Source organism: Spea bombifrons, chromosome 4, assembly GCF_027358695.1.
Source record: "Spea bombifrons isolate aSpeBom1 chromosome 4, aSpeBom1.2.pri, whole genome shotgun sequence".
Classification (NCBI taxonomy): Eukaryota; Metazoa; Chordata; class Amphibia; order Anura; family Pelobatidae; genus Spea; species Spea bombifrons.
The window spans coordinates 71043366-71067106 of record NC_071090.1 but is presented as its reverse complement, the minus strand read 5'-3'; the positions used below and the strand labels follow the sequence as shown (position 1 = coordinate 71067106).

Sequence of the window (23741 nt, the reverse complement as noted above, 5' to 3'; positions counted from 1 at the left end):
CTTCATATGAAAGTATTTATTGGAATGTGAATTCTACGTGGATACTTTACATTGGACCCTAAACTCAGTGTAGTTTTTTTTTTTATAGCCATTGTTCGCAAAACTTTAATATAGGCGAGATGCAAGTTTCTCACAATTTGAACATTTTAGTACATAAAAGACTAAAGTTGTGCTTCATATATATTTGAATGGTCAGCTTGGAGACAACAATAACAAACGTTACATAGAACATTTGAGCTGCAAAATGAATGTTTGTCAGTCAGCTCTAATTACTGCACAGATCTGTGCAATTGAAATAAATGTAAGCGATAGCTCCTTTATTAAATCACCAACAAGCTATTGAAGAGGGAAGTGCCTTACACATTGCAATTGAATGAGTTTGATTTTCGCTAATATTTATAATTGCACGTATAGAATATGAGGACAATTACCTGTTAAAAATGCAGTTAAAGGTAGAACAGCCTTCTGGTACCTACGACCTCCTGATAATTTATCGAATGAGTCAGGGATGCATGCCCAAGATGCCAATTACTGTTGGAACAGAGTGCAATGCCCTGCGTCTATACTTGGGGAATCCAGGCAATTCAGCTATAATAACTAAGTGAGGTTTTTCCATTTCGGCCAATAAGCAAGAGGGGCATGGAGAAAAGCAATCGTTGCCCCTGGCATTAATATTTACAGGACATTAAAATACGTTGTCAGCTAAATTGGAACAGTTTTATGGCTGTAGTGGTCCCGAGGGTGTTAGTACTGGGTTTTGAATACTGATTTGCTGTTCTGAATTATTGTGCTCATCGTTGAAGAATATGCGAACCAAATGCATTAATCCGGTTGGTTAAATGAACTTCAAAGCCGTCCTGATCCTTAATAAATGCATGCAAAGGGGGTTGTATTTTTTTTTTTATTGGGGGGGCTTTGAAAAATTTTATTAACCTTGTAAAGTCTGTTAAGGTGGCTCTGTAAGAAGAAGAAAAAAAACCACTTCTGCTAGTTTCATTAATGCCACTTTGATCAGCAATTATGCCTGACAGGTGCTATTGATGCAGGTTGATATCTCCCACATCTCGTGACAAGGGGCAGACTGGTGGCATTAGCATACGTCTTATCAATTCTCAGTGTCCTTTCTACCCACTCCTTATGATAATACTTTGAGAAAGGGAAGTGTGTGATGCGTACAAAGCCATCCTCAAGGCTGTAATTCATGCTTATTTTATGATCGCTTCCCCTCCAAACTCTCCTGATCCCCCCAAGGGGCCTCGAATCATTATTTAAATTCCCCTTATATTAATTAACTTAAACTGCTTCACCACCTCAGGGGTTGCACACTTCAACTGCAATTTCCCTGTCCAGACAGGGATTTATGAAGATGTATTGTGAACGTTGCTGGAGGATCCTTCCCAAAATGTAGGTCCATACTATTCACATATAGAACTGTAAATCTTAAATAGTCGGTGGAAAAGTGAAAAACAAAACACTTGAAAATGTGTATTCTCTGCATGATATTGCGGCAAGTACTGGTAATTGTGTTCATTCTAAAAGGGTTATTTTTCCTTTGCGGACTAAATGATACAGTACCACATATCATGACTTTAACAATAAATTCAATTCATGTGCCTATAGACGGGAATACATTTTATGTCTGCCTGTTTAGGAAAGGGCTGATATGCTCAGCGGCATATATTTACTAAAGCAAAGTGTTGTTGAACCAATAGCTTGCTTTTGCTGGTAGTGTGGACCACTTGACACAATTGTTTCATTTTATTCTTTTTTCTTTTCTACGATAATGATATGCTCTGGCAGATTCTGAAGAGGCGGCAGGAAAGTAAGTCGACCTCAGGATAAGTGAGTGAATAATTACTCTCCGTTTCAAAGAGGGATGAAGCCTCTAATTACTTTACACTGAAACTATTGTGCAGTTCAAAACACAATAGTATTTTTTTTTTTTTTTTTATTTAAGCTTAGTTTATCTATTTTTCTTGAATAATGTGTTTGTCTAAAGCCATCAAAGAAACCTTTAAGTGTATCCCCATGTTTTCCACATAGAGTATCTATCTGCCTGGAGGTTATCAAGATATACTTTATATTATAGATACATATGGAAAGTAGTGTTGGCATTAGGACCAACCATGAACCAGATCCAAATATTACTAAACTTCATTGAGATCCCCTAAAGGCAGATGTTTGTACAACTTTCATGAAAGGTAGGATGGCACTAGAACAATTAAAGGTTTGGGAAAGGCTGACATTTGTGTGTATAAGTATTTCAACCATAATGCCACCTGGTTTTATACACCTTTTTGGAATGGGTTGATACTATACATGTACGCTTGCTAATTTTAGACTGATCATTGTAACCTCATGCTCTCTACATGGATTTGTAGTCCGTCTCAGTCTGTTAAATCAGATGTTTTAGAATGCAATTGGAAATGTTAATAATAATAATGTAATTGTCATTATTTTATCATAACTCGCTTACCGAATGGTCATAAATATTTATTGTAACATAGTTGAGTGACACAATGTAAAGCAATCTGGCAGAAATCAGAACTCATCTTGATAACCTACTTAGAGATGCCAAGTTGTAACGTTTTGAGTGAATGATGATTGGGGTTTGGTTTAAACAATGACAGTACACCATAGCTATCAATTGCTGTTTATGAACATAAGTAAAATGCAAACACAGGCAAAAACACAGGATTAATAACAAAAAACAGCTATTTAATTTTAAGACACAACAAGAATTATACCATGGAGTAGCCTTTTAATATTCTTGTTGCATTTTAAATGCATTGACATTGTGCAGCGCGATATATTTGCCACCTGCAACGGACCCGCTCACAAAGCATTGCCATTGATTTCAGTGCTTTCCTGTCACTGATTGGCTGCTTCAGGCTGCCAAAAGTTGTGTGAAAACCAGACCACTGGGCTTCTTAATGTTGCCTCTCAGCTCACAAAGTACTTAAAATAGGCCTTCTTCATTGGTGGGGTTGTATGGCACATTAAACAGTCTCTTTAATTAGTGCCTCGTATTTTTACAGCTTTCATTATCATAGCAATTTGTTCCCCTTGATCTCTATTCATCTCATGCTTTAACTTGCCCTCCCTAATATATAAAGTCTTATTTACATTAGTTAAAGCACCTCTGATCATTGATTTCATCCACTTCCATACTCTTCATCAATGTATAAGTTGGCATATTTGATGTTGTGTGTCCTTCAGCTTATTAGACAAAGTAGTCTGGTCATCTGTGCCTTAATACTAGGAATCCATCTACAACATAGTGTGTTCATTACTGGTGCATCAGTAATCATCATAATTATATTGTGTTGTGGTCATTATTGAGTTTTAGACATTCAGCATTGCTTTATAATGTGGTGCATTCATTATTTCTGTATAGCTATTCAAAGAAACGATCAAATCAATTGAAAATTTGTGCAGAATGGCCACAGTAGTTATGTGGTGTGCAGGATTATTTTTCCATAAACACATTTTAACAGTTTTGTTATGTGTATGGTAATTGTAATATGGAGTCAGCAGAAGGTTTATTATAAAGAGTTTAACTGTGTGGTTACACAAGTTTACATAAACCTTTTAGAGGCTAGATGAACAGAGCAAAACCGCACCTTATAGCATGGGAAGCTATCAATCACTAGGACATGAAAAATGTGTGTGCTTCATTTTGTTTATGGCAATGTTTGAACATGTCCTACATTAATTTAAAAAACCAGCCTATCGTTAATTGAACTGTTGATTTATGACTTAGGTGATCTAATATCCTGGATACAATATAATACAATTGTCTGTTCTCAAACATCTTATTTTTATTAGTCGCCAACTAGGTGTATTCAGTGGGGACTGTGCACACCTTCACATCTACATATGCTGCAAAGTTTTGAACAACCAATGGAATGGTCATATCCAACGTTAACACTCGGTTAGTGTGATGTGAAAAAGTTTTCAAACTTTGTACAAGAGATATTTTTACAAAGAACCCCGATAGATTGTGTCGCCATTGCAATGTCCATATTCAGTTCTTGAGCGAGGTAGCATCCTTTTTTAAGGTTGTGTAGTATACTAGCCATTGTTCCATTCCATTTGGGGAAGGTGCCATCATACTGTCTCTCCATGTTTTAACGAAGCCTGTTCAGCATTGTTGTGGCAGTTTGCTAATACAGCGCTCATGCTGCCCTTACTGATTACAACTCTTTTTGTGATCCCTGTCATTGGCATTCAGGAAACTTGGATTGATTCTCATACTTTGGTACTTCTAATCCTTGTCTAAATTTTGATCTTTTTGGCCAAGAGCAGTCAGGAATAAAATACTGTGTTCAAGAGAGCTGATCTAAATAATTTTAATTGCATTCAAGCAATACCAATAATATGAGTCTATACAGTTTGTAGATGAGAAGGCAAGTATGTTAAAAGAAAGTTATCCTATCAGTACATCTGAAAGACACGTGTTATTGATATACAGCAGACACTGAGCTGGATTCACATGTAACTTAAGGAAAGACCTTGCAAGCATCAACTACGTACAGGACTCGACAAGCTGGATCGAGCCAATGGCAGCCCGTCCAGATATAAATATAGCTAACAGGAAACAGTGTTACTACATGTAGCTTTCACTTGCTCTCAAAGAGCTTTGGCTTTTACTGTTCACTTTGCTACCACTGTGTGTAGATCCATGGGAAAGTAATTGGTATTGACAGGCTGAATTGCGATCACAGAGAGGGTTGGGGTTAGTTAGGGCCAGCTTTGAGTCTTTAGATGTCAAAGATCAAATCTACAGAACATAGTGTTCTGTTTTATGCCAGTATGGCTTTTAAAGGGTAGCACACGTATAATTTGAATACTCAAATTCACTTTAAACACTGCACCATAGGTTCTAAAAGTTGACGGGTTATGGAGAGTGCTGCTAGTGGATTTATGGAGAAGGTTCTTGGTAGATGTAGCCAGCAGTGGATACATTATTAATGGTACTGTAAGGTAGTAGGGAATGTCTGAAAGGTCAAGGATTAAATTGGATCCCTCAGCAGGTACTTAAGACCATGCCAGATGTGTTGCTTGAGAGATAATGAAAAGATAAATGGCCTTGGATAGTGGGTATTGTGAGATGGATTTGCATTCATTACCAGTCTGTCTTTGAAAACTCTACATTGTGTGTAACCATTTATAACTTGGCTATGTGCTATGCCATCTACAAAATGTGTGCTTGGGGTGTTAATGTTCACAAAACATCATTCTAAGGCTTTTGTCAGTACACCTGAAGACCAAGGTACACAATACTATATACAAACCATACTATACCTGCAGAATATCTGCCCATACTCTTGCTTGTGGAGTGTAATGATGCACCCTTCAAGCATTAGCCAAGGAGAATAATTTCGGATATTACACAGAATCCATAAACGGATCATTCTCTGATACACCTACATTGTCGCTCCATACAGGCACTCAGGGGTCCTGACCGGAGTAGGGTCTAACCCAGGGCCGGATTAACAGCATCATGGGCCTGGTGCGGAGGATTTTGGTGGGTCTTTTTATGGAAATAAATAAAATAGGCAGAGCAGACAGAATCTTAACCCCTTGGCTTCTCAAGGGGCAGCTGCCCCTTTTGCCCCTGGCGGCACTCTGGACTGTGAATGAAAAGCAGCCATGGAAATATTTGGACACCAGCCCCATGTATTGTATCGCCTGGTCGAGCTCTTGTGCCAACACGCCACACCCCTTACACACGCCTATCTGAGGTGCACTATTTACCGTCCAAATAGCTATAAATCATTCTTTTCAAAACTATATTAAATTGTTCCATATTATCATTAAAATCCCAGGAGCCAAAAGTGTTAGTCCCAAATAAGTACCTGGGAATGGACAGAATCTTAACTCATCGGCATCCATGTGTGCTGGATAAAGATGACATCAAAGCTCGGCAGATGTACGAGATAGAGTTTTATGTGATGGGATTGGGAGTATATCCAAACACTACAAAAGGTCGAGATATACCTGAAGCCACAACTTAGTGCCGCTAATCCTTTTTTGATAAAATTTGCAGATTGAAATAGTAAATAACACAAAACCTTTACTCTTCCTTTCACTGAATTCTGGGCCTAGAATGTTTTGTCCTCTGAAGTGAATACAAATTCAGGAGGGAGTTTTATATCTGGATAAATAAAAATTAAATAGTTCTATTTATTCCTACAGTAAGTAAAGTGCCAGGAAACAGATAACCAAATACACACCAGGATGGGCTCTGTCACACTGACACCCATACATACACACACCAGGACGGGCTCTGACACCGAAACACACACACCATGAAAGGCTCTGTCACACCAACACCCAAACACACACACCAGGACAGGCTCTGACACCCACACACACACCATGAAAGGCTCTGTCACACAAACACACACACCAGGACAGGCTCTGCCACACTGAAGCATAAAAAATGTATTTTCTACACTGCTTTGTCATTAACTGCCCTTTTTATATTTTTGCCCCTTGGGTATTGATGCCCGACAGGCCCCTATTGATGTGCCCCCCACCACAACCTTGTGTTTTGCCCCCCTTTGTGCATTTATGCCCCCACACCCTTGTGTATTGATTTGTGATGCCCCAGCCTACCTCCTCCCCTTTTGTATTGGTTAATGTGATGCCCCCACTGCCATGTGTATTACCCCCAACCACCCCCCCCTTGTTTATATTGATTTTGCAATGCCAAAATCCAACCACCCCCTTCCCTTGAATTTGGGTCCCCTAACTATTTTTTTTTTGGTAATCCTCTGACGGGAAGATCCTCTCCTTGTCACGAGGAACACCTTCTGTGAGCCTGCCCCCTTGAACGTCACATCTTTAAAGCAGCAACCCGGCCACGAAGTTCAAAGCAGCTGTTGTGCGACAGCTTTGAATGTTGGTCTGCCGGTTTCCCGATGGGTCAGTCCAGCTGGGCCTATTTTCAGGTAGGGGCCTGGAGCTGCAGCTCCATCAGCCCCTACGTTAATCCGGCCCTGGTCTAACCCACCCTCTTTCTTTGTGATAGAGGACAGCATATGCTGTGAGCAGATGGGCCTCGCTACACGAAATCTGTACATCTTCATTACAGCCAGTGATAAATATAGATGTGCCAAAAAAATAAAGATGAAAAAATACTCGGTGATGAGCACACTCCTGAGAAAGACAGACGAGGGGGCGTCAGTCTCCCAAACCGCTGTACCAAACACTACCAAAGCATGTCTGCATATATCAATAATAAATAAGGCCAATTTATGAACGCTGGGAAGAAATATTAAGAAATCCACTTTTGTCATGTACCTCGGCTGACTCTTACATGGTGCGCAATTCTTGGAAGGATACAATCTTGGTAGACATTGCTACTGTCCTCTGACTTGAGGGATAACATTGGAAGTGTGAGTTCACATTCAGGTGTATTCCCTTCAGCTAAAACTTCAATGAAAACCCTAGTACCCAAAATTGTATTTTTATTTTTAATGCATGTCTGAGTGTGTTTTGCACAAAGTAAAGTATGGTATATCATCACATGTATGCTTGCAATGCATCAGTGTTTAGATAGCATTCATTCATGTTGGTTTCTGTTCCTTCCATTAAATTCAGTTGGTGCTCTGCACCCTTGAATTAGAATGGGAACATATACAAAAAGCATACTATTGTATGTGCCCTGCTTTCAGTAGAGGTATGCTGGGAAGGCGTTAAGTAAGATGGATGAAAGCCGGCAAATTAACACCACCTGCACTTGGCATGCAGTGAAATGCACTAAAGTCCATGCAAAATGCACTCTAGTATGCATTTACGGTAAAATGGGGCTGGAATGCTACAGACCTTAATTTCTCAAACCCAAGAATAACTGAGTGAGGGCACCTCGTATGTCAGTGTAATGAAGTTACCCCCAAAAAATAAGCAATGCCTCTTAAAAACCCACCTTAAGTATTGGCTACTGTTTGATCTCATGTTTGATAGATTTACAGATTAAAATAAGCAATATATATGTATTAGAAGGGAATCTGGAGGATTTGCATAGCTATGCCTACACATTTACTCCTCTCCTGTCACAGCTGACTGGCAATGGCAGCTTTTAGAGTTGAGGTAATGAGAAAGGACTGGAAATTATGCCGATTCTTCTGCGTTTTTTCCTGCACACCTCCTAACTTGAGGTATTGTACCTTACATTAAATATATAATTTGATATATGGAAGTGGCCATACATCTTTTTGGAAATAGAGAAATATGTTATGCCCCAACCAATTCTGCAGACGTCCCAATCCATATATACGCCATGCTTGGGTAAGGTATAAATTATATATACTGCCCTACGCATTGCTTGCATCTTTTATTGGTGCTGGCTGGAAGTTAAATACTGCTATCCTATAAAAGCTACAGTGTTTTGCATGTGTTCATTTGCTGCTTTGTAAATACAGCTGCAGCTCTACCCCTCAATGTAGTAATGTGCCATTATTAACGCAAGTGATCAGTGAGGCCACCCCTGCTTTGTGCTGCTACGTTCTAGGGAGAACACAAAGTCCCAGATTAATAGTCTGTGCAAATATGGCTTGGGTGTCTGTCTTTCCATTTGTTAATTATCCACGCTTAAAGCTGCATATGAAAGCAGATCTGTGACCCAGTGCAAATTACAATTATTTTTGGATATTCTTCTGAGTTTATTCCATGTCTCCGTTCATAATCATACCGGTGTCCTGTTGCCTTGCCAGGCTGTGTCCGCTAACTCTGCGTGGTAATGCACCCTGACAGGCCTGTATGCCAAGAGAAGCCTTGTCAGGGCAGACCAGTCTGTAATTAATTACATCCCATTATTTTCGTCTTGCCGCCTGTCGCACTGTATTTTCCCTGGTTGTCTTTGTTCCCCCTTCACCCTGCAGGACAACCTATTGGTCTCTCTCACTAAGAAGGGTCGGAATGGCACCCGTACAGTTAAACTATTAAATTTTAAAACTATAAACCATCTCTTATATGTAACAATACAAAGTACCTTAATCCATTAATAATAAATAGAAGTCTGGAGAATTTCCAGTGGGATAATCTAACATAATCAATGATCAATTAACTTAAAATGCCTGCCTGTCTGCTCATATTAACAGAGAGTCTGCTTCAGCTGCCTCCATTTTAACCCTTCAGCGTATGCGAGCCAAGTTTGACAAGTATTTCTAGCTCTTCCTCCTTTTCATGCCTATGCAATGCCCCAATCAGCATTAATGAGAACTAGGACAACAGTAACATTTTCAGGGCTGCTGGCAGCTATGCATCTTGCTCTTACATGAATGCATCTTACTTAGTTTGTCGGTTGTCTTCATGATCAAGCGTATAGCCTGCCGGGGCACAACTCTTACTATAAGAAAGATTGATAGGGAAACCACTAGTAGCAAATCCTAATCACTGAACTATACAAGGTTTGATGCCTGTCAGTTATGCAAATCCCAAATTGTGATAGTGTGATACGGTTTTTACCACCTAAATACAAATTGGCTTTCATTACAGGTGCTGAGTTAAATGGGGGAGACAGTATCTTGCAACATGGTGAATAACTTTTGAAACACGGAAATGCTAGTACTGTTTATAGTGATTCTCTGTACCAATGAGAACTTTCTCTGGTGTTTAAAAAGGTTTGACTGCCCCTGCATGGCAGTTACTAGGTTAAAATTTCCTGCCATCAGACAAGTGCAAAGTGGTGATAAGGTCCAGTGATTGATAGATTCCTTTGGGTTGCCTACCTCACTGTTCAGCAAATGATCCCATTAATTGCATTTCTTGGTATAACTCTTAAATGAAATGAATTGGCCAATCTAGACTCCCATATGGATCGAGGTTTTTTTGGAACATTTAGCTTGGTTTCATACGTGAGATAATCTGCAGTGGGCTCTTTGCCATCTAAGCATGTGACTGGCCTTGATTAAGTAGTCATGGTCATCCATCTTTTCAAATCCATGTTGCGGATTGTGTTGAAGTATATCAAGGATTTTATGACTTTGTGTTTGGTACAACAGCTATTTGTGGGCCCTTGGGGTTTTTAGAATGACCAGTTTTCTCTTATGGAAAATATACATTGAATGCAGACATACCGCATTTAACTAATGTATGTCGCTAATTTTTGCTGTTAAATGCAGAGCACACTTTCACTCTCCCTCCACATTTTCCACTTTCTTCCCTGTCATAACCCTTACCTTTCCACCCCCTTTTCCTTGTTGTGAAAAGTTGATGAAATCCTGGCTTCTCAATCTAAAATCAACTCCCATAGACAATAAATTGTGCTTGCTGTGTTGTTTGATAGGAGTTGAAATTGACTGGTTGCATTTAAGATGTAATATTGCAAATTGGGTGCATTAGCAGATGTTCAGCTGCTCATACGGGAATAGTTTCGGTAGAATCATGGTTTATAATAAGAGTGTTCTAGGAAATAAAGTACACAGAGACGTTCTACTGCCACAAACCTCTACTTTAGTTCCATTAAGAAAGTAATCCACTAGATTTTACTTATGGAAACTGTTACAGTACTCTTAACCTTTTGTTACCACCAAATATAAATATGTGGTGGCACTTGGCAACCTGTTCTAAAGCCCCATTAGAGAGCTGAAAACCTATTAAAAATAACTGAAGATTACCTAGTGATTTTCGAAAATCTTTAGGTAACTTTTAAACATGGCATGGAGAGATATATAAAGTAAGAATGCTTTCAAAAAAGAACTTGACTTCTTTAAACAGTGTGCAAGTGTACCTAAAAGAATTGATGCTGTTTTGAAGGCAAAGGGTGGTCACATGAAATATTGATTTCATTTACTTTTTTCTTCCCTTCACTCACTTTGCATTTTGTTAAATAATAAAAATAAACCATTAACATGTCTATTTTTGAAAGCATGTATGCCTAAACCTTTTGCATGTCCACTTATATAGCGGTAGAATATATACTGTAGTAAAATACATAGTTCATGCATATTGGACTCCCAAGTGCTTTTAAAATAAGAGCTCTTATATGCATTGTCTTCTGCTTTATTTTATGTCTCCCAGTGCAGCTTGAAACGTACACCGCTTCACGATAGTTTATTTTAATAACTATTATACTAGATTCAGTGACAGCAGATCTCAGACGAAAAGCTATATTCTCCATTAAATGCACGCATGTAAAGGTAATCCATTAATGCTTCATACAAACAAGTATATGCATGTTTACAATGGGGAAAATACAGTAATGATGCTGCGCAACCCCTTATCACATCAATGAACATTTACTAGATACTTAATAGCAATCTCTGGAAAATAAAGCAAAGTATTTAGAGCAAAACAAGGAGAGTCATAATAGTTTCTCTTCTGTAATCTAATGAGGATAATGCAAGGGGGTTATAATCCATACCATGACACTTTGTCTTCTGAGTAGAAAAAAAGCAACACAAATCTACATGACTTTGTAGGGGTTGCATGGTTTTGCACAGCTGTAATGTAACCTGGATCTATGTAATAAGTGATGTTGCGTACTTTATTTGAAGAAAACTATAAATCCTCTGTCTGGGTACAGTTTTGTTTTTTACATGTACACATTCTTCAGTTTGCGCATTGTGTGAATGTATTAGATATGTATATTATATATACATTTTATTAAAAGGGTGTTCTTAGGCTGTAGTACCTAATGGAATGATCCAATTAAAACTGTTACATTGTTTGCTGTAAGGTCACTTTTCAATCGCTGAACACTTAACAAGAGATTGTGTTACCGGTATATATAATTTACCTGCTAGTATGAACATTAATTCTTGAAATGTGCGCCATTCATCTTGAAATGGTTTGACAGTTTTTCATCAAAGGATAATAAAGAAATCAAATAAGGCTGCAATCTTGGCCCTCTGTGTACAAAATGTATCCATAAGCAGAAACAATTCTTGGTCAGAGTCGGATTTCATAACCAAGAAATGTATTCCTTCCATGTGTTGTGTCCAAGGATAAGGTATACCACGAAATAAAGTGAACTAATACATATCTAAAGTAGCCTTATTCACCAGGCAATGAGGACAGTATTTTGACCTAAACAAAATGGCCACAGCCAGGCCCTGCTAAACCAGTGCAGTACACCAATCTGCACGCAATACATTATTTTCTATTCTTCTTCTTAGTCGTCTCCCATTATGCTACTTTGTGCTCAGCATTTTTAAGAAAGAAAAGATGATGAAAGACCCCCCCCCTTTTGGTAAAAAAAAAAGTGTCCATGTTAATTCAACATATGGGTTGTGAGGCCTTTCCTAAAGAATCAGAAGTATCATAGTAATTGGCACGTACAAACATTGCTGCTCCAAGGAACGATAACCTAGGTTCTTACCTGTGGGACTCTTTTAAAGCCTGTGTGGTTTTAAACATGTATTTCTGAAAAGCCCTTTCTTTGGTTTTCCAGCGCACTTCCTTGAAGCTCCCAAAAGCATAAATATGAGTCATTGTAGATCAGTTACTTTAAATGTATTGTAAAATGTCTGATAGTAACATTGTTCTTGTTTGCTTGTAAAGATAAAATTGTATTTACTAAATAAAGTAGCTGAAAAAAGAAAACCGTAATACCTAATAATGTACCCTTAGTACATTTTGCTGTCGTTTCCAGTAATTTGTTGTGATGAGCGTGGTCAGTTTTACTCTTAAAACGGAAACCTGCTGAGGCACTAGCTGGGTGGATAAGAGACCACAGAGCTTGCATCGTCCAAACAAAAGCAAATAGGCAAAAATCAGTAAGAGGTGTGTGCCATAGACACTGATCTCCATGAAAAGGGATGTGGAAAGCATTTGTGGCTTTGGGGCATTCACTGAAATGCCCACCACATGCTGTTACTACTAAACCTTTCTTGATTGCTGACATTAATGCAATCTTGTGACTGGTTTGGGTTTCTCAGAAATCATGTAACTGAATTATGTGGATTATAGAATTCAACAGGAGATCATGGAACCTGTCTGGTTTGGGGCTGTCACCAAGTCTAATAAGGAAGGTTCATCCATTTTTAGTGGGTATGGCATGAAAGAGTAATTTTAGATGTTGAGAGGCTCTCTGCCAGTCGCACATGCCTTTCCAAAGGAGAACTTTGTTTCCTATGGAAGGTGGTAAAACATTGTTAGAATGGCATTGCATATCCTGGAAGATACTAAATATTGTAGTAATGTTCCTTTGTTATACTCATTATGCTATACTGTGCCACAAGACCGTGCTGGCGATTTAGCTGTTAACCCTATACAACAAATACTTTGACTTTTAAACTGGCCCTTGTTAGATTCTTCCAGACGTTGCAAATATTACATAAAGAATCTTATGTATGACGTACAATAGTTTTTAGAAATTACAGAAAGTTTGCTTCAAACTAAATCTCTTCTACTTTAAGTGCGCCATCTCGTCAGTGAAGGGTTAGCCCCACTGCAGTATTGTAGTCACTAATGCTTCTACAGAGTAATTAGCATCTCTGTCCATTCCCATCCATCACTCTGCTGCCTCTCCACCTGCTGGGGACTTTGGGTCATTTTCCAAGTTATTTTTGTTAAGGTTACCAAGGACGGTTTTGACAAGGAGAGGCTGTACCCAAGAACTGCTGCCTTATGGGCACTTCAGAACAGAGAGCCTTGTTTGTAACATACTGTATACTACATTTTAATGTTCATGATTAAACTTCAGCTAACCACCCCTGATTGTCCGAAGCATAAGGTGGAAATGTACATATACTCATGAGTCTAGCAGACAAACAATCTTAAACTTCCCTACTACTTAAGGAAGCAAATAGAAAAGGAGATAAAATGTACATACCTTATATTTGTGGAGAGGTACGCCAGCCTTTCTGTGACTAAGGAACAATGTTAATCATGAATGTGATTCAGGGTTTACCAATTGACAAACATCCCATGAGATCTTGCGTAAGCCTGGTTCAAAGATACTGTTACCCCCTGAGCAGTGTTCCTGAATGTCTTTTTGTAAGCTAATGCGTTTATACTGAAAATATTCAGCATGTTTGTGTACAATATGTGCCAAACACAAAACTTTGCTTTCCAATAGACCTTAAAGGTTCTCTTCCGTACCAGTATGTCTTAACACAGATTAATCTTTTTGTTAAACTGTATATTGTCAATTTTCTCCCTTTTTTAATAGTTCTACAGATTCTGCTGGGGCTATAAAGCTAAATGAAATCAACAAGTTTGGGCCAAGAAAAAACTTAATGAAAGCCAAACTGCTAAAAAACAAACTTTTCTATACACTATATTTAATTTGCCTGTTTTTTTTTAATCTAAAAGTTCTTTAAAACTTACCAGCCTAATTTAGCAGTTTAAAGCCCTGAGTGCAGGGATTCAAGTGCTTACTCTTTACTGATCCTTTAACGCGTTATTGAAAATCTTCTTTACATTCCAGGTCTGGTCTACATTTGAGGAGCAGCCGGTTGAAGAAGTAGTCACGGTGGTGGAAGAGAAAGAGAGAATTGTAAATTACAAGCCTGTGCTTGTGACCGAGATAATGGATGATCTGCATTTTTATGTCCAGGACGTAGAGACAGGTAAGCAGCTTTCTACAGCGAAGTCTGACTCACTGCTTTGCCACAATGGAATGTACAGCAAAGTTCATTCTGTGCCCCTCCTTTTATAGCCACATAAATCCACAGCAATGCTGCTCCTGGCCAGGCACAACATTCATTAAACTCTTTCAGTGAACTTTAGGTGCGATATTATTGCAATACATAACATTGACATCCTGGCAGAAAGGAATAGAGGAAAGGTCACTGCTGCTTGTCCCAAGAATTTTTAAATATCAAAAAAGGGATGTTCTAGAATTAAGCTATATATATTTCTACTGACCACTTTCATCATTCTGTTAGAGGAAAATAAAATGCAACTATTATTGTGGTCTGCACTGTATTTTACTGATTGAATGTAGCATTCACGTTTATCATTAGGGGAGCTTGTACCTTTTTATAAACTTGCATAAGGCACTATGTCGACAAAAATGAACTATTGATGATTCCTACTTTTAGTAAGCACCTATTGGCCATTTATTGTTAATGCAAGGCTTCGGGTGTGTAAACAGTATCGTGAATCAGGTTGATCAAGTGTATGTTTGTGTACGTATGTAATTATACAAGACGGCGTCCTGTCTACCGTTCCTATCATACAGCAGATGGAAACACTACAGCCTCTATCCAGCCTCTATCAAACCTTCCTGTCATCCACTGTGTCCCTCTTTGTTTTATTTTTTTAATTAGTTTCGTTTAATTAAGGCAACATTATTAGTTCACCAGAAAGCATCCAACATTGCCCCGAGCCATAATAAACTCACAGCATCTTCCCTATTTCTGTGATAATAGTCTACGGTTTGATGGCAAATGAGAGGTCTCTGTTCAGTGGTAGTTGGTGGCAGAGCGAGAAAGCGGGGGAGATCTCTCTCGCAATCCATGGCGGGAGGGAATTGAAAACTGTTTAATAAGATCCCTTTTCCCAGGGGACAAATGCCATGATGTAATTGAGACATAAAATGCACCGAGAATGCAGAGATAAGTATTAAAAATGAATATGTGAAGAATTAAAATTACCTCTGTCCAAATATAACTTGTTTCCTACTTTAGTGTCTTTTCAAAGGACCCCCTAGGCATAGTCAAAACACTGTGTAGGCAGAAATTATTTCAGTGTGCAAAATTCAAATGCGTGACCTTGAAGACAACCTTCATTGTAATTCTACAAGCGAGATTAGCAAGAGTATGTTTATAAAACTGTTGGTAAGGCTCCCAATTGTTTGGGAATACCTTGTGCATGAATGTCATCAGTGTGAACGAGCACCAGTCTCTGGAGTGTCAGCATTGTGACCCTGGGAGTATTTCAGGAAAATCTCTACGCATTTACATGTGTCTTTGGAACATCAAATAGTACTCAATGCTGAGGAAACAATACAAAGTACATTTTATCAATATGATGGGACATTTTGCAAACTTTGTGTATACTTGGCCTGTCAAAATAGCAGGGACATGGGGGAGATCTGGTTCAGAATCCCTGTATTAATGTTCACAGTCTGTTACAGGATTCTGAAATGGTGTCGCAGAGCAGAAGAAACGTCATAATCAAAGTTCTATATATGTTACATTCATCAGTTGGTTGCAGCATATAAGACATGGGTGTCAATTATATGTAAGCAAGTTAGCACTTGAGAACTCAAACGGTCCTTAATATGTGGTTAAGTGTCTCCTCAAATACTTGCCAACATATAAGGTTTCCTACAGAGTGTGATATAATACATAATGCATCGTTCCTCCTCAGGTAGCACAGTGTTTGAGGGCAGACCATTTAGATCATCTGGGATGTTAGAGAGGTGACAATGTAACCGCTTTGTGAGAGAGTCCTTTTGCCATTTTAAAGGAAAACAGTCCTCACGTTAAGTCATCCTCTTCCCACTTGAGCCATCATTTCTTATTCTTTTGTTTTCCATAAGAGCTGTTCTTCTTACCATACAATATTTCTGACACTTCTATTTCCCCAGTTTTAAAAAGTTTTTACTATTCACTGTCCTTCTATCCCAAGAGAAACACAGGAGGATTATTACAGCCAGTCTGTAATATGAATGTGTGCTTCTATCCCACGCAAAGCTTTCTTAAGTATAGAACTTTAATATAAACCAACTCCATAGTTTAATTCAGGGAACTACCTTAAATATTAATGCAACCGTTACAACAATAACGGTAGACAAACTTGCATGTAAGTGTGTGTTCATTATGCTCTACTGTGCATCTACCATCTAATGTCCCTTGGCCATCCAATTATACTTGTTACTGTCATGGTTTCAAAAGCTGTATAACTATTGCCCCACATACTTGTAACCAAGGAGAAATTATACTCTAGACTTAACAGTATTCTTTTAATAAAAGGTGCGGTCCATATTGATATAAGCCATCGAATAATACTGCAGTGTCCACCTCTTGCATTTCATCAAAAATATAAGCTGGTAAAAGTAGTGGCTTGATGAACCAGTGTCATGATGTAGCTGTTTATGCTCTTCCTAATCCACCTTGTTCCACATCTGCTCAGTGGTTGTATTTTCTCACCATCCTCCCAATGGCTAAGCAACCATGACAGGCCTCACCATCACAAGGGGAATGTGTATGTTTGCCTCCCAATAGTGTATTAAAAATGTAGTCTATACTCTGTATAGCTTATAATAGTGCATAATTCCACTGGTGGTGGTAGAGGGGGCTGCCTTAAATTATTTTGGGTCACCAAAATTTAAAGCCATCATCCTTTCTCCTCAGCATGCATCTCCATTTCCTTATTATTGTTCCTTTCTGCCTCATTACCACATGTTCTTTCTGTTTCCTCTCTCCCTGAACTCCTCGACCTGCGCAACCCAAGGCCCGTTTTAGTGTGCACTGGCTGGGAAATGCCTGGTCAGTTTCTGATTGGATTGTTATAGTTCAGCATGGTCTGCTGCTTCCCACAGTTCTTTCTAAATAGCCTCTGGAGTCGAATTGGCTGGCCTGATAACACGGGGTGAATTGTTCCGATCTGTTTCCAAAAGTAGTGCAGAGAATGTCAACCACCACCCAAAATGCTTCCATATCGACTGTCGCCTTGTCATAAAATAGGTTACTTTTGATGATGCAGTTCTACATGTTCTTGAAAACCTTTACCAGTAAACATGCTATCTTGATTTCTCATCTTCCCCTTATACTTTGTTTTCCTTGCTATGCATTGTATAGTCAGAATGAATTTGAAACTGTTTCCTCATGTTCTGTGTCTGTATCTTGCTGACCTGTATGTATGCTCCTGAAAGCATTGAAAAATATCCTTAAATGGCTACGTATGCATTCACCATACACTGTATTTTGGCATTTATGTGTATAAGAAAACCCATAAGCTTTTCTGTCATCGTCCATTTTTTGCATTGTTTCATACCTGTGGAAGTTTGATGCCAATATGAATCAGTCACTACTGCTAATGCTGTATTTCCCTTTTCAGCAGAGGGCACGTATACGGTGTACTGAATATACTTGGTATTTACCGTTTTTTTGAGTATATAATGGCCCATCGTTAACAAACCAATCAATGGAAGAAGTATTTTCCTTTTAAACATGACTTAAATTCATTTTAAGGGATTTCCTCCAAAATGTTTATCTGTGAGCACTGCAAGTGCTCTTTTTAATGGGTGTTATGATAGTAATAAGAGAAGCGCTGGCAGCTGTTTGGCTTTCCTGCAAATGACAGTTTTGGTTGGCAGAGGGTAGTCTGCACGGTGAAGAGATTCTGTAGGACACAAACATTATGTATAAAGAAATGGAGAAGCTCTATTGTTACAAGGTCAATTAAAGTGCAAAGTTATCCTTGAAGCTAAAGCACCATCTGGAGAATCTGGTGTCTAAACCTCTGAAATCTTAGGGGAGATAAAGCACAACGTCTCCTCTCCTGCTGAGTAGCATCAGTTTAACAGAGATACAGACACTTATATTTGGCTACAATTTGGAGTTGTTTCAACAGAATCTATCATTACAGTTTTGTATAATATTGTTTTCTTTTGAAGCTAAGGAACTCTGCAAGAGCTGTCTTGCTGCCATCTTGTGAGGATGGGGATAGATATGGAAGCATTTTGGAAAAGTAAACCGTTTTGAATATAGCACGCAGTGGGCTCCAATCCCAAGTTGGTAGAGTACTATTTAAAGGACAAATAAATTAAAGGGATACTCCTTAGCATAGCTATTAAAGAGATGCTCCAGCAATCATGTGCATTGGATGCATTTGATTGCTGAGCGGTCCCTTTTCCCCTACATTTTCATGGTGTTCCCCTTCCATTGCATTTTGTAGAATCGCTGCCCCCAGTTGCCAGACGGGATGTGCTCATTTGAACTCATCTGGCACATTCTGGAAGGTGTAGTTGTCCTAACAAGACACCCCATTGATTTGGGTACAGAGAAATTGGTCAATGAGCGTGAAAGGCCTAACCATGGCGATGCTCTAGGAATGTTAAAAATCCATCCTGTTTCCATAAGTAAATGCAAATTCCAATACTGGATATTAGATTGGCTTTGTAACCTTCTTAGTGTTTTTGTTTGGTGTTTTTTTTTTTAATGCAAATACAGTGAAACCATTAACAAGTGTTAATACTATATTGACCAAACAAGGTTTATTCAATCCAGGTCTTGGGAAGCTAGTGTCAAATTGCTGTCTTTAGCATTTATTTCAGTGGATACAGTCCCCAGCCTGTAAAAGCTTCATTACTGTCTACAGAGTCAGCCTGGGTCATAGTATTATAGATAATGCACTCTAATTTGAAAAATACAAACATTATCGCCAAGAAAAGCCTTTTAAATAAACATGACCCTGTAATTTGCCTTCTGACTCAAGATTAAACATACTTTTACTTGCCTTATCTTCTTTTTAGACTTTTAAATATACAAAATACAGACATTAACGTGTTTTTGCTATAATGTATATTATACAAAATCTTTCAAAGTTGAACTGTCATCTACACAGGTTTTATGTTCCTTAAATGTACTTACGGAAAAGATCCAAGGTTTTTTATTTTCATTCTGTATAATTGTTTTGATCTTTGAAATATGATGAATGAGATCTGTGGCAAAATCAATGCCGCAATTTCCTGTACTCCCCCCCCATTCAGACGTTCACCAAGTTATAAGATTAACAAAATGCAGACCGCGTTGTAATTCTTATAGCTTTGTGAACATCTGAATACAAGGAGGGAGAGTTGATGTCAGAGGTTGCAGGAGTGTTGTATTTCAACTTCTTGACTTCACTTTACATTTTAAATGGCTAACCCCGGTAAGCTTCTGTTTCAAGAATGTACCTGCCCCTGTATGATGGGTGATATTTTGTCAGTGATATTGAATGTCACATTGTTTATATGAATGGAGGGAGTAGTTCCTGAAACCTGATGAACCCCCCTTGGGCTCCCAACTCTTACACACAATGCATGATTGCAGCTAGCATACAAAAAGGCACTTTTGTTGGCCCTTCCAGAATGAGGCCAGTTTAAGTTTTGATTATTAGAATAGTTTTTAGAGACAAAAAAGGAAGAACCAAAAGATAAATTAAAAGATGTGAATGATTACATGTGGAACATCACTCAAAGTGAGTAACATAGTACAATAAATAGGCTGGTTCTTGCAGACCAATACAAAACTGGACAGATTCCATTGTCAGGCAAGATTAAAATGGTCATCAGTGTACTCTGAATGAAATCTGTGGTCAAAAAACTTTTGTGCCTGTCTGTTTAGTCCAGCCATTAGTTTGTAACCTCAATCGCAGTAGAGCTATACAGCAGTATAATGGTCAGAAGCACACAAGTCATCTAAATGGCTCAAAATAAAATAAAAAAAAAAAATTGGACTAGTCCTGACTTGAATCGGCTTGCTTTTGGCATGACATTAAAAAAGGCAGCTCATCCTCAAAACTCTGGCTGAATTAAAACAATTGATTGCAGTTGTTGCCAGGGGTGACCCAATCTGGTTTAGGGAGGCAATTACTTTTTCACATGCATGATATAGGTTTTAATTAATACTGTACCTTCAATAATTTAATCATTTAAAAGCTGCATTTTGAGTTTACTCATTGTCCTTGTCTTAAAATAAATTGGGTAGTCTCAAATTTCTTCTATCCATTTTTTCTATAGATTAGTGAGGCTCCACTCATAGCATTTCTCCTTCTGTCAGCCAAGTACATTAAGTATGCCCGTGGTGATTCTCTTTTTGTAACGTGCTGTGATGCATTCCTCCAATTTATTGTAAATGAATTGCCATATTACAGACCTATATTTGTATTCCCACTGACCTGAGAGCTGTAGTACAGATTATCCATTATGTTGGGAGCAACATTAGATGTTATCGTTGGTGGCACATGGGTATGGCATGAGTTAAGCACCGACCTGTTATTGTCAGTATATTGTGCGTCCTCTGAATTAATTGTGTTTAATGAAGTGTTCACTTTTAGGCAGTACAATTAAGAGCATTCATAAGACTCATTTAGCCCTTCCATCTAATAAAGTCTCTAAGGATATGACAGATTCACGAACTTGCTCTTAGTTCTTCTCTGTGTAATCTCCCTACTTGTCTTTGTCTACATCTTAATTTTATTATAGCTTTGGGTTCAGTTTCTCTGAAAGAAGACTTAAATGAAATGTTATAAGATGTACAACAGTTAATATTTTGAGAACAGTGAGCAAAGTTATATGGGGAAAAACGTACTAGCTTTGCACCAAATGCATATGAAAATAGAATTTTTAAGAATTCTAGTCTTAAGACAATGCCTTTAGGTCACTTTTCCACTACAATTTTACACCACTATGTCCATGATATCCGTTTGGTATACTAGAAAATTAACAGTATTATAATCTGTGCACAAAGAATGGCATCAAGAGTAACACCATTATAACATTTATGTACTCCAGTCCAAAAAAAAAAGTTCTCGAATAGAAAATGTGTAGGATACATTTTCTATTTGGGTTTTATTTTTCTCGAGCATCATTTCATCTCCATGGTTGGGATAAAGGAAAAAATATATATTGCTATTAATTGTATGTAAATTCTACTACAGGGTTGCATTCAATTAGGGGCATAAATATAACATAATCTTTCACTCCGTTTTCCCTTACAGTCCACAGGGAAACATTCATTAAATTAGTGAAGCGTAGAATCTGACAGCAGATACAAACCACTATTCCCATCTAGTCTGCTTCATTCCTTGATGTAAAGATTCAAACACCAGTCGGTGTGTGTTCTGGTCCCATAGTCAGCAAAATGTATGCCTATCCCATGCATGTTTAAATTCCATCACTGTACAGTATTGGCCCCCACCACTTCTGTTGGTTGATGGTTTTATTTATCTACCATACTCTGATAGAACAGCTGATTTGTTATGTAAGGAAGTTGTTCCTAACAATTCTTCTCCATTCAGATAAGCTTCCCTCCTGTACTTTGTTGAATCCCTTTAAGTATTTAAGTGTTTCTATTGCACACCCCTCTCTTTATTCCTCTAATATATAGATACTAAAGATCTTAGTCTTTCCTGATATTTGTTCTGCTGCAAAAATCTTCAATCAATTTTTGTAGCCCTCCTCTAAATCCTCTACTGTGTGTCAATATGCTTCTGGAGATGGCAGCACCACCTCCCTCTTTCTGCTTCTCCCTATGCAACCCAGGATCTTGCTTACTTTTTCAAAATGCATTCTTGCATTGTCTGCTTACAGAATAATTACTTCTAAGTCAGTCTCTTCTGTGCACAAAACATTGTCCGTAATGCTAGATTCTTCTTTTGGGATTTTAAGCCCCAAGTAAACTATACATTTATCACCATTGAGCTGCAGCTTCTAATTCTTCTAATTTACTTAACTCGTTTGTCGTTTGACTTTTCCACCCATAAGGGGTACCCTGTTGCAGATCCTTGTATCATCTGCAAAACATACATACCATACAATTAAGACCTTCTGTAATATCATTAGTAAAACTATTAAAAAGTACATGTCCTATTCTTAGAATATACACCATTAATTACAACCTTCTGTCTCCAGTCAACTATTTTGACATCCAAAGACTACAATTTAGTTGTAAGCTTATGGTGATCTTCGGGAAATATGTGGCAAGCTTAATTGAGTCCTTGAGCCAACGTTAAAGGCGTGTTCATACCGAATAATCCAGTGTATCAGAGTGGTTCAAACAGTCACCCTGTACCATATGCCAGAATGTGACATGGAACATTCTTGGCCGATAAGTGCAGTCATTCCAGGGCCTCCTCTCAGAATTTCCTATAAAACCAATGGCAGCAACTGTCTATTGACTTTCAGTATAATCTCCCAGACAACTTTATTTGCTGGACTGCAACTCCTCTCACTCCTAATAAGCCTAATATTGGCTATTCCCAGTTGCCATGATTTTGCAAATCCCCTATGCATTACCCTGTTTCTACTTGTATTACACCAATATGCCAAGTGTTTATCTGAGGCGGAACAGACATAAGAACTGGCACACAGAAGAACCATTTCATATTTCAAGCAGAGTAATTTCTGAGCCGTAAAATACACAGATATTATAAAACTGAAAGTGTTCCATTTTACAAATTCTCCAGTAATTCCTCACAATCCACTGAATGTATGCAGTGATACCTCTGAGCCCCAGCTACCAGGAATACATTGTGAGCGCTGGCGAGAGAACATGTTCAGGAGCTGGAATGTGATAGACCGTTTCATGCGTTACACATGTCAAGGTGGTTTTGCACACGCCAACCATGTCTTTACAGGGTGAGATCAGGTGAACAACAACCTTTTCCCTCTTAACTCTGCCTTTTCTATAAGCCCAGATTTTTCTTCTTTCATTTTGAATGATTTATCGCCCCAAAGATATGAGTAATACATTTCTACACTTGTACAATCTACGTTTACCATATGTTACACTAACAATTAAAATCATTTTGCATGACGGGGAAAAGATTTAAGATATACTAATGTACACAACTAAACAGTGCAGCCGTAGGTGTCAGACATCGGAATTGTTAGACTAAAGCTACAAAAAGGTAGTGGATCTATGGAGCAGATGGACAGAAAACATAGCGTGAATCTATGCAAGCTTGCGATTAACTTTGGTCAAGTGAGTTTCATGTCTATAAAAAAAATAGAAGTGTTTCGGTGGGCATTAGTTTGTGTATTTTCCCTGCAAAATATAACAAATCAGTGTCTACCAAAAGGTTAACTCCTAGCAGTGATTAGCGTCGCCGTCACTCTTCTCATTTAGGTT

General features: G+C 38.3%; 1 protein-coding gene across 1 annotated transcript in view; it reads left to right on the top strand.

Moving 5' to 3' along the window:
- SND1 (staphylococcal nuclease and tudor domain containing 1) overlaps window positions 1-23741 on the top strand; it is a 288682-nt gene that overhangs the window by 251013 nt on the left and 13928 nt on the right. The window contains exon 18 of the mRNA XM_053464995.1: window positions 14384-14525. Within this exon, the coding sequence (XP_053320970.1) occupies window positions 14384-14525 (142 nt within the window). The remainder of the gene's footprint in view (window positions 1-14383; window positions 14526-23741) is intronic.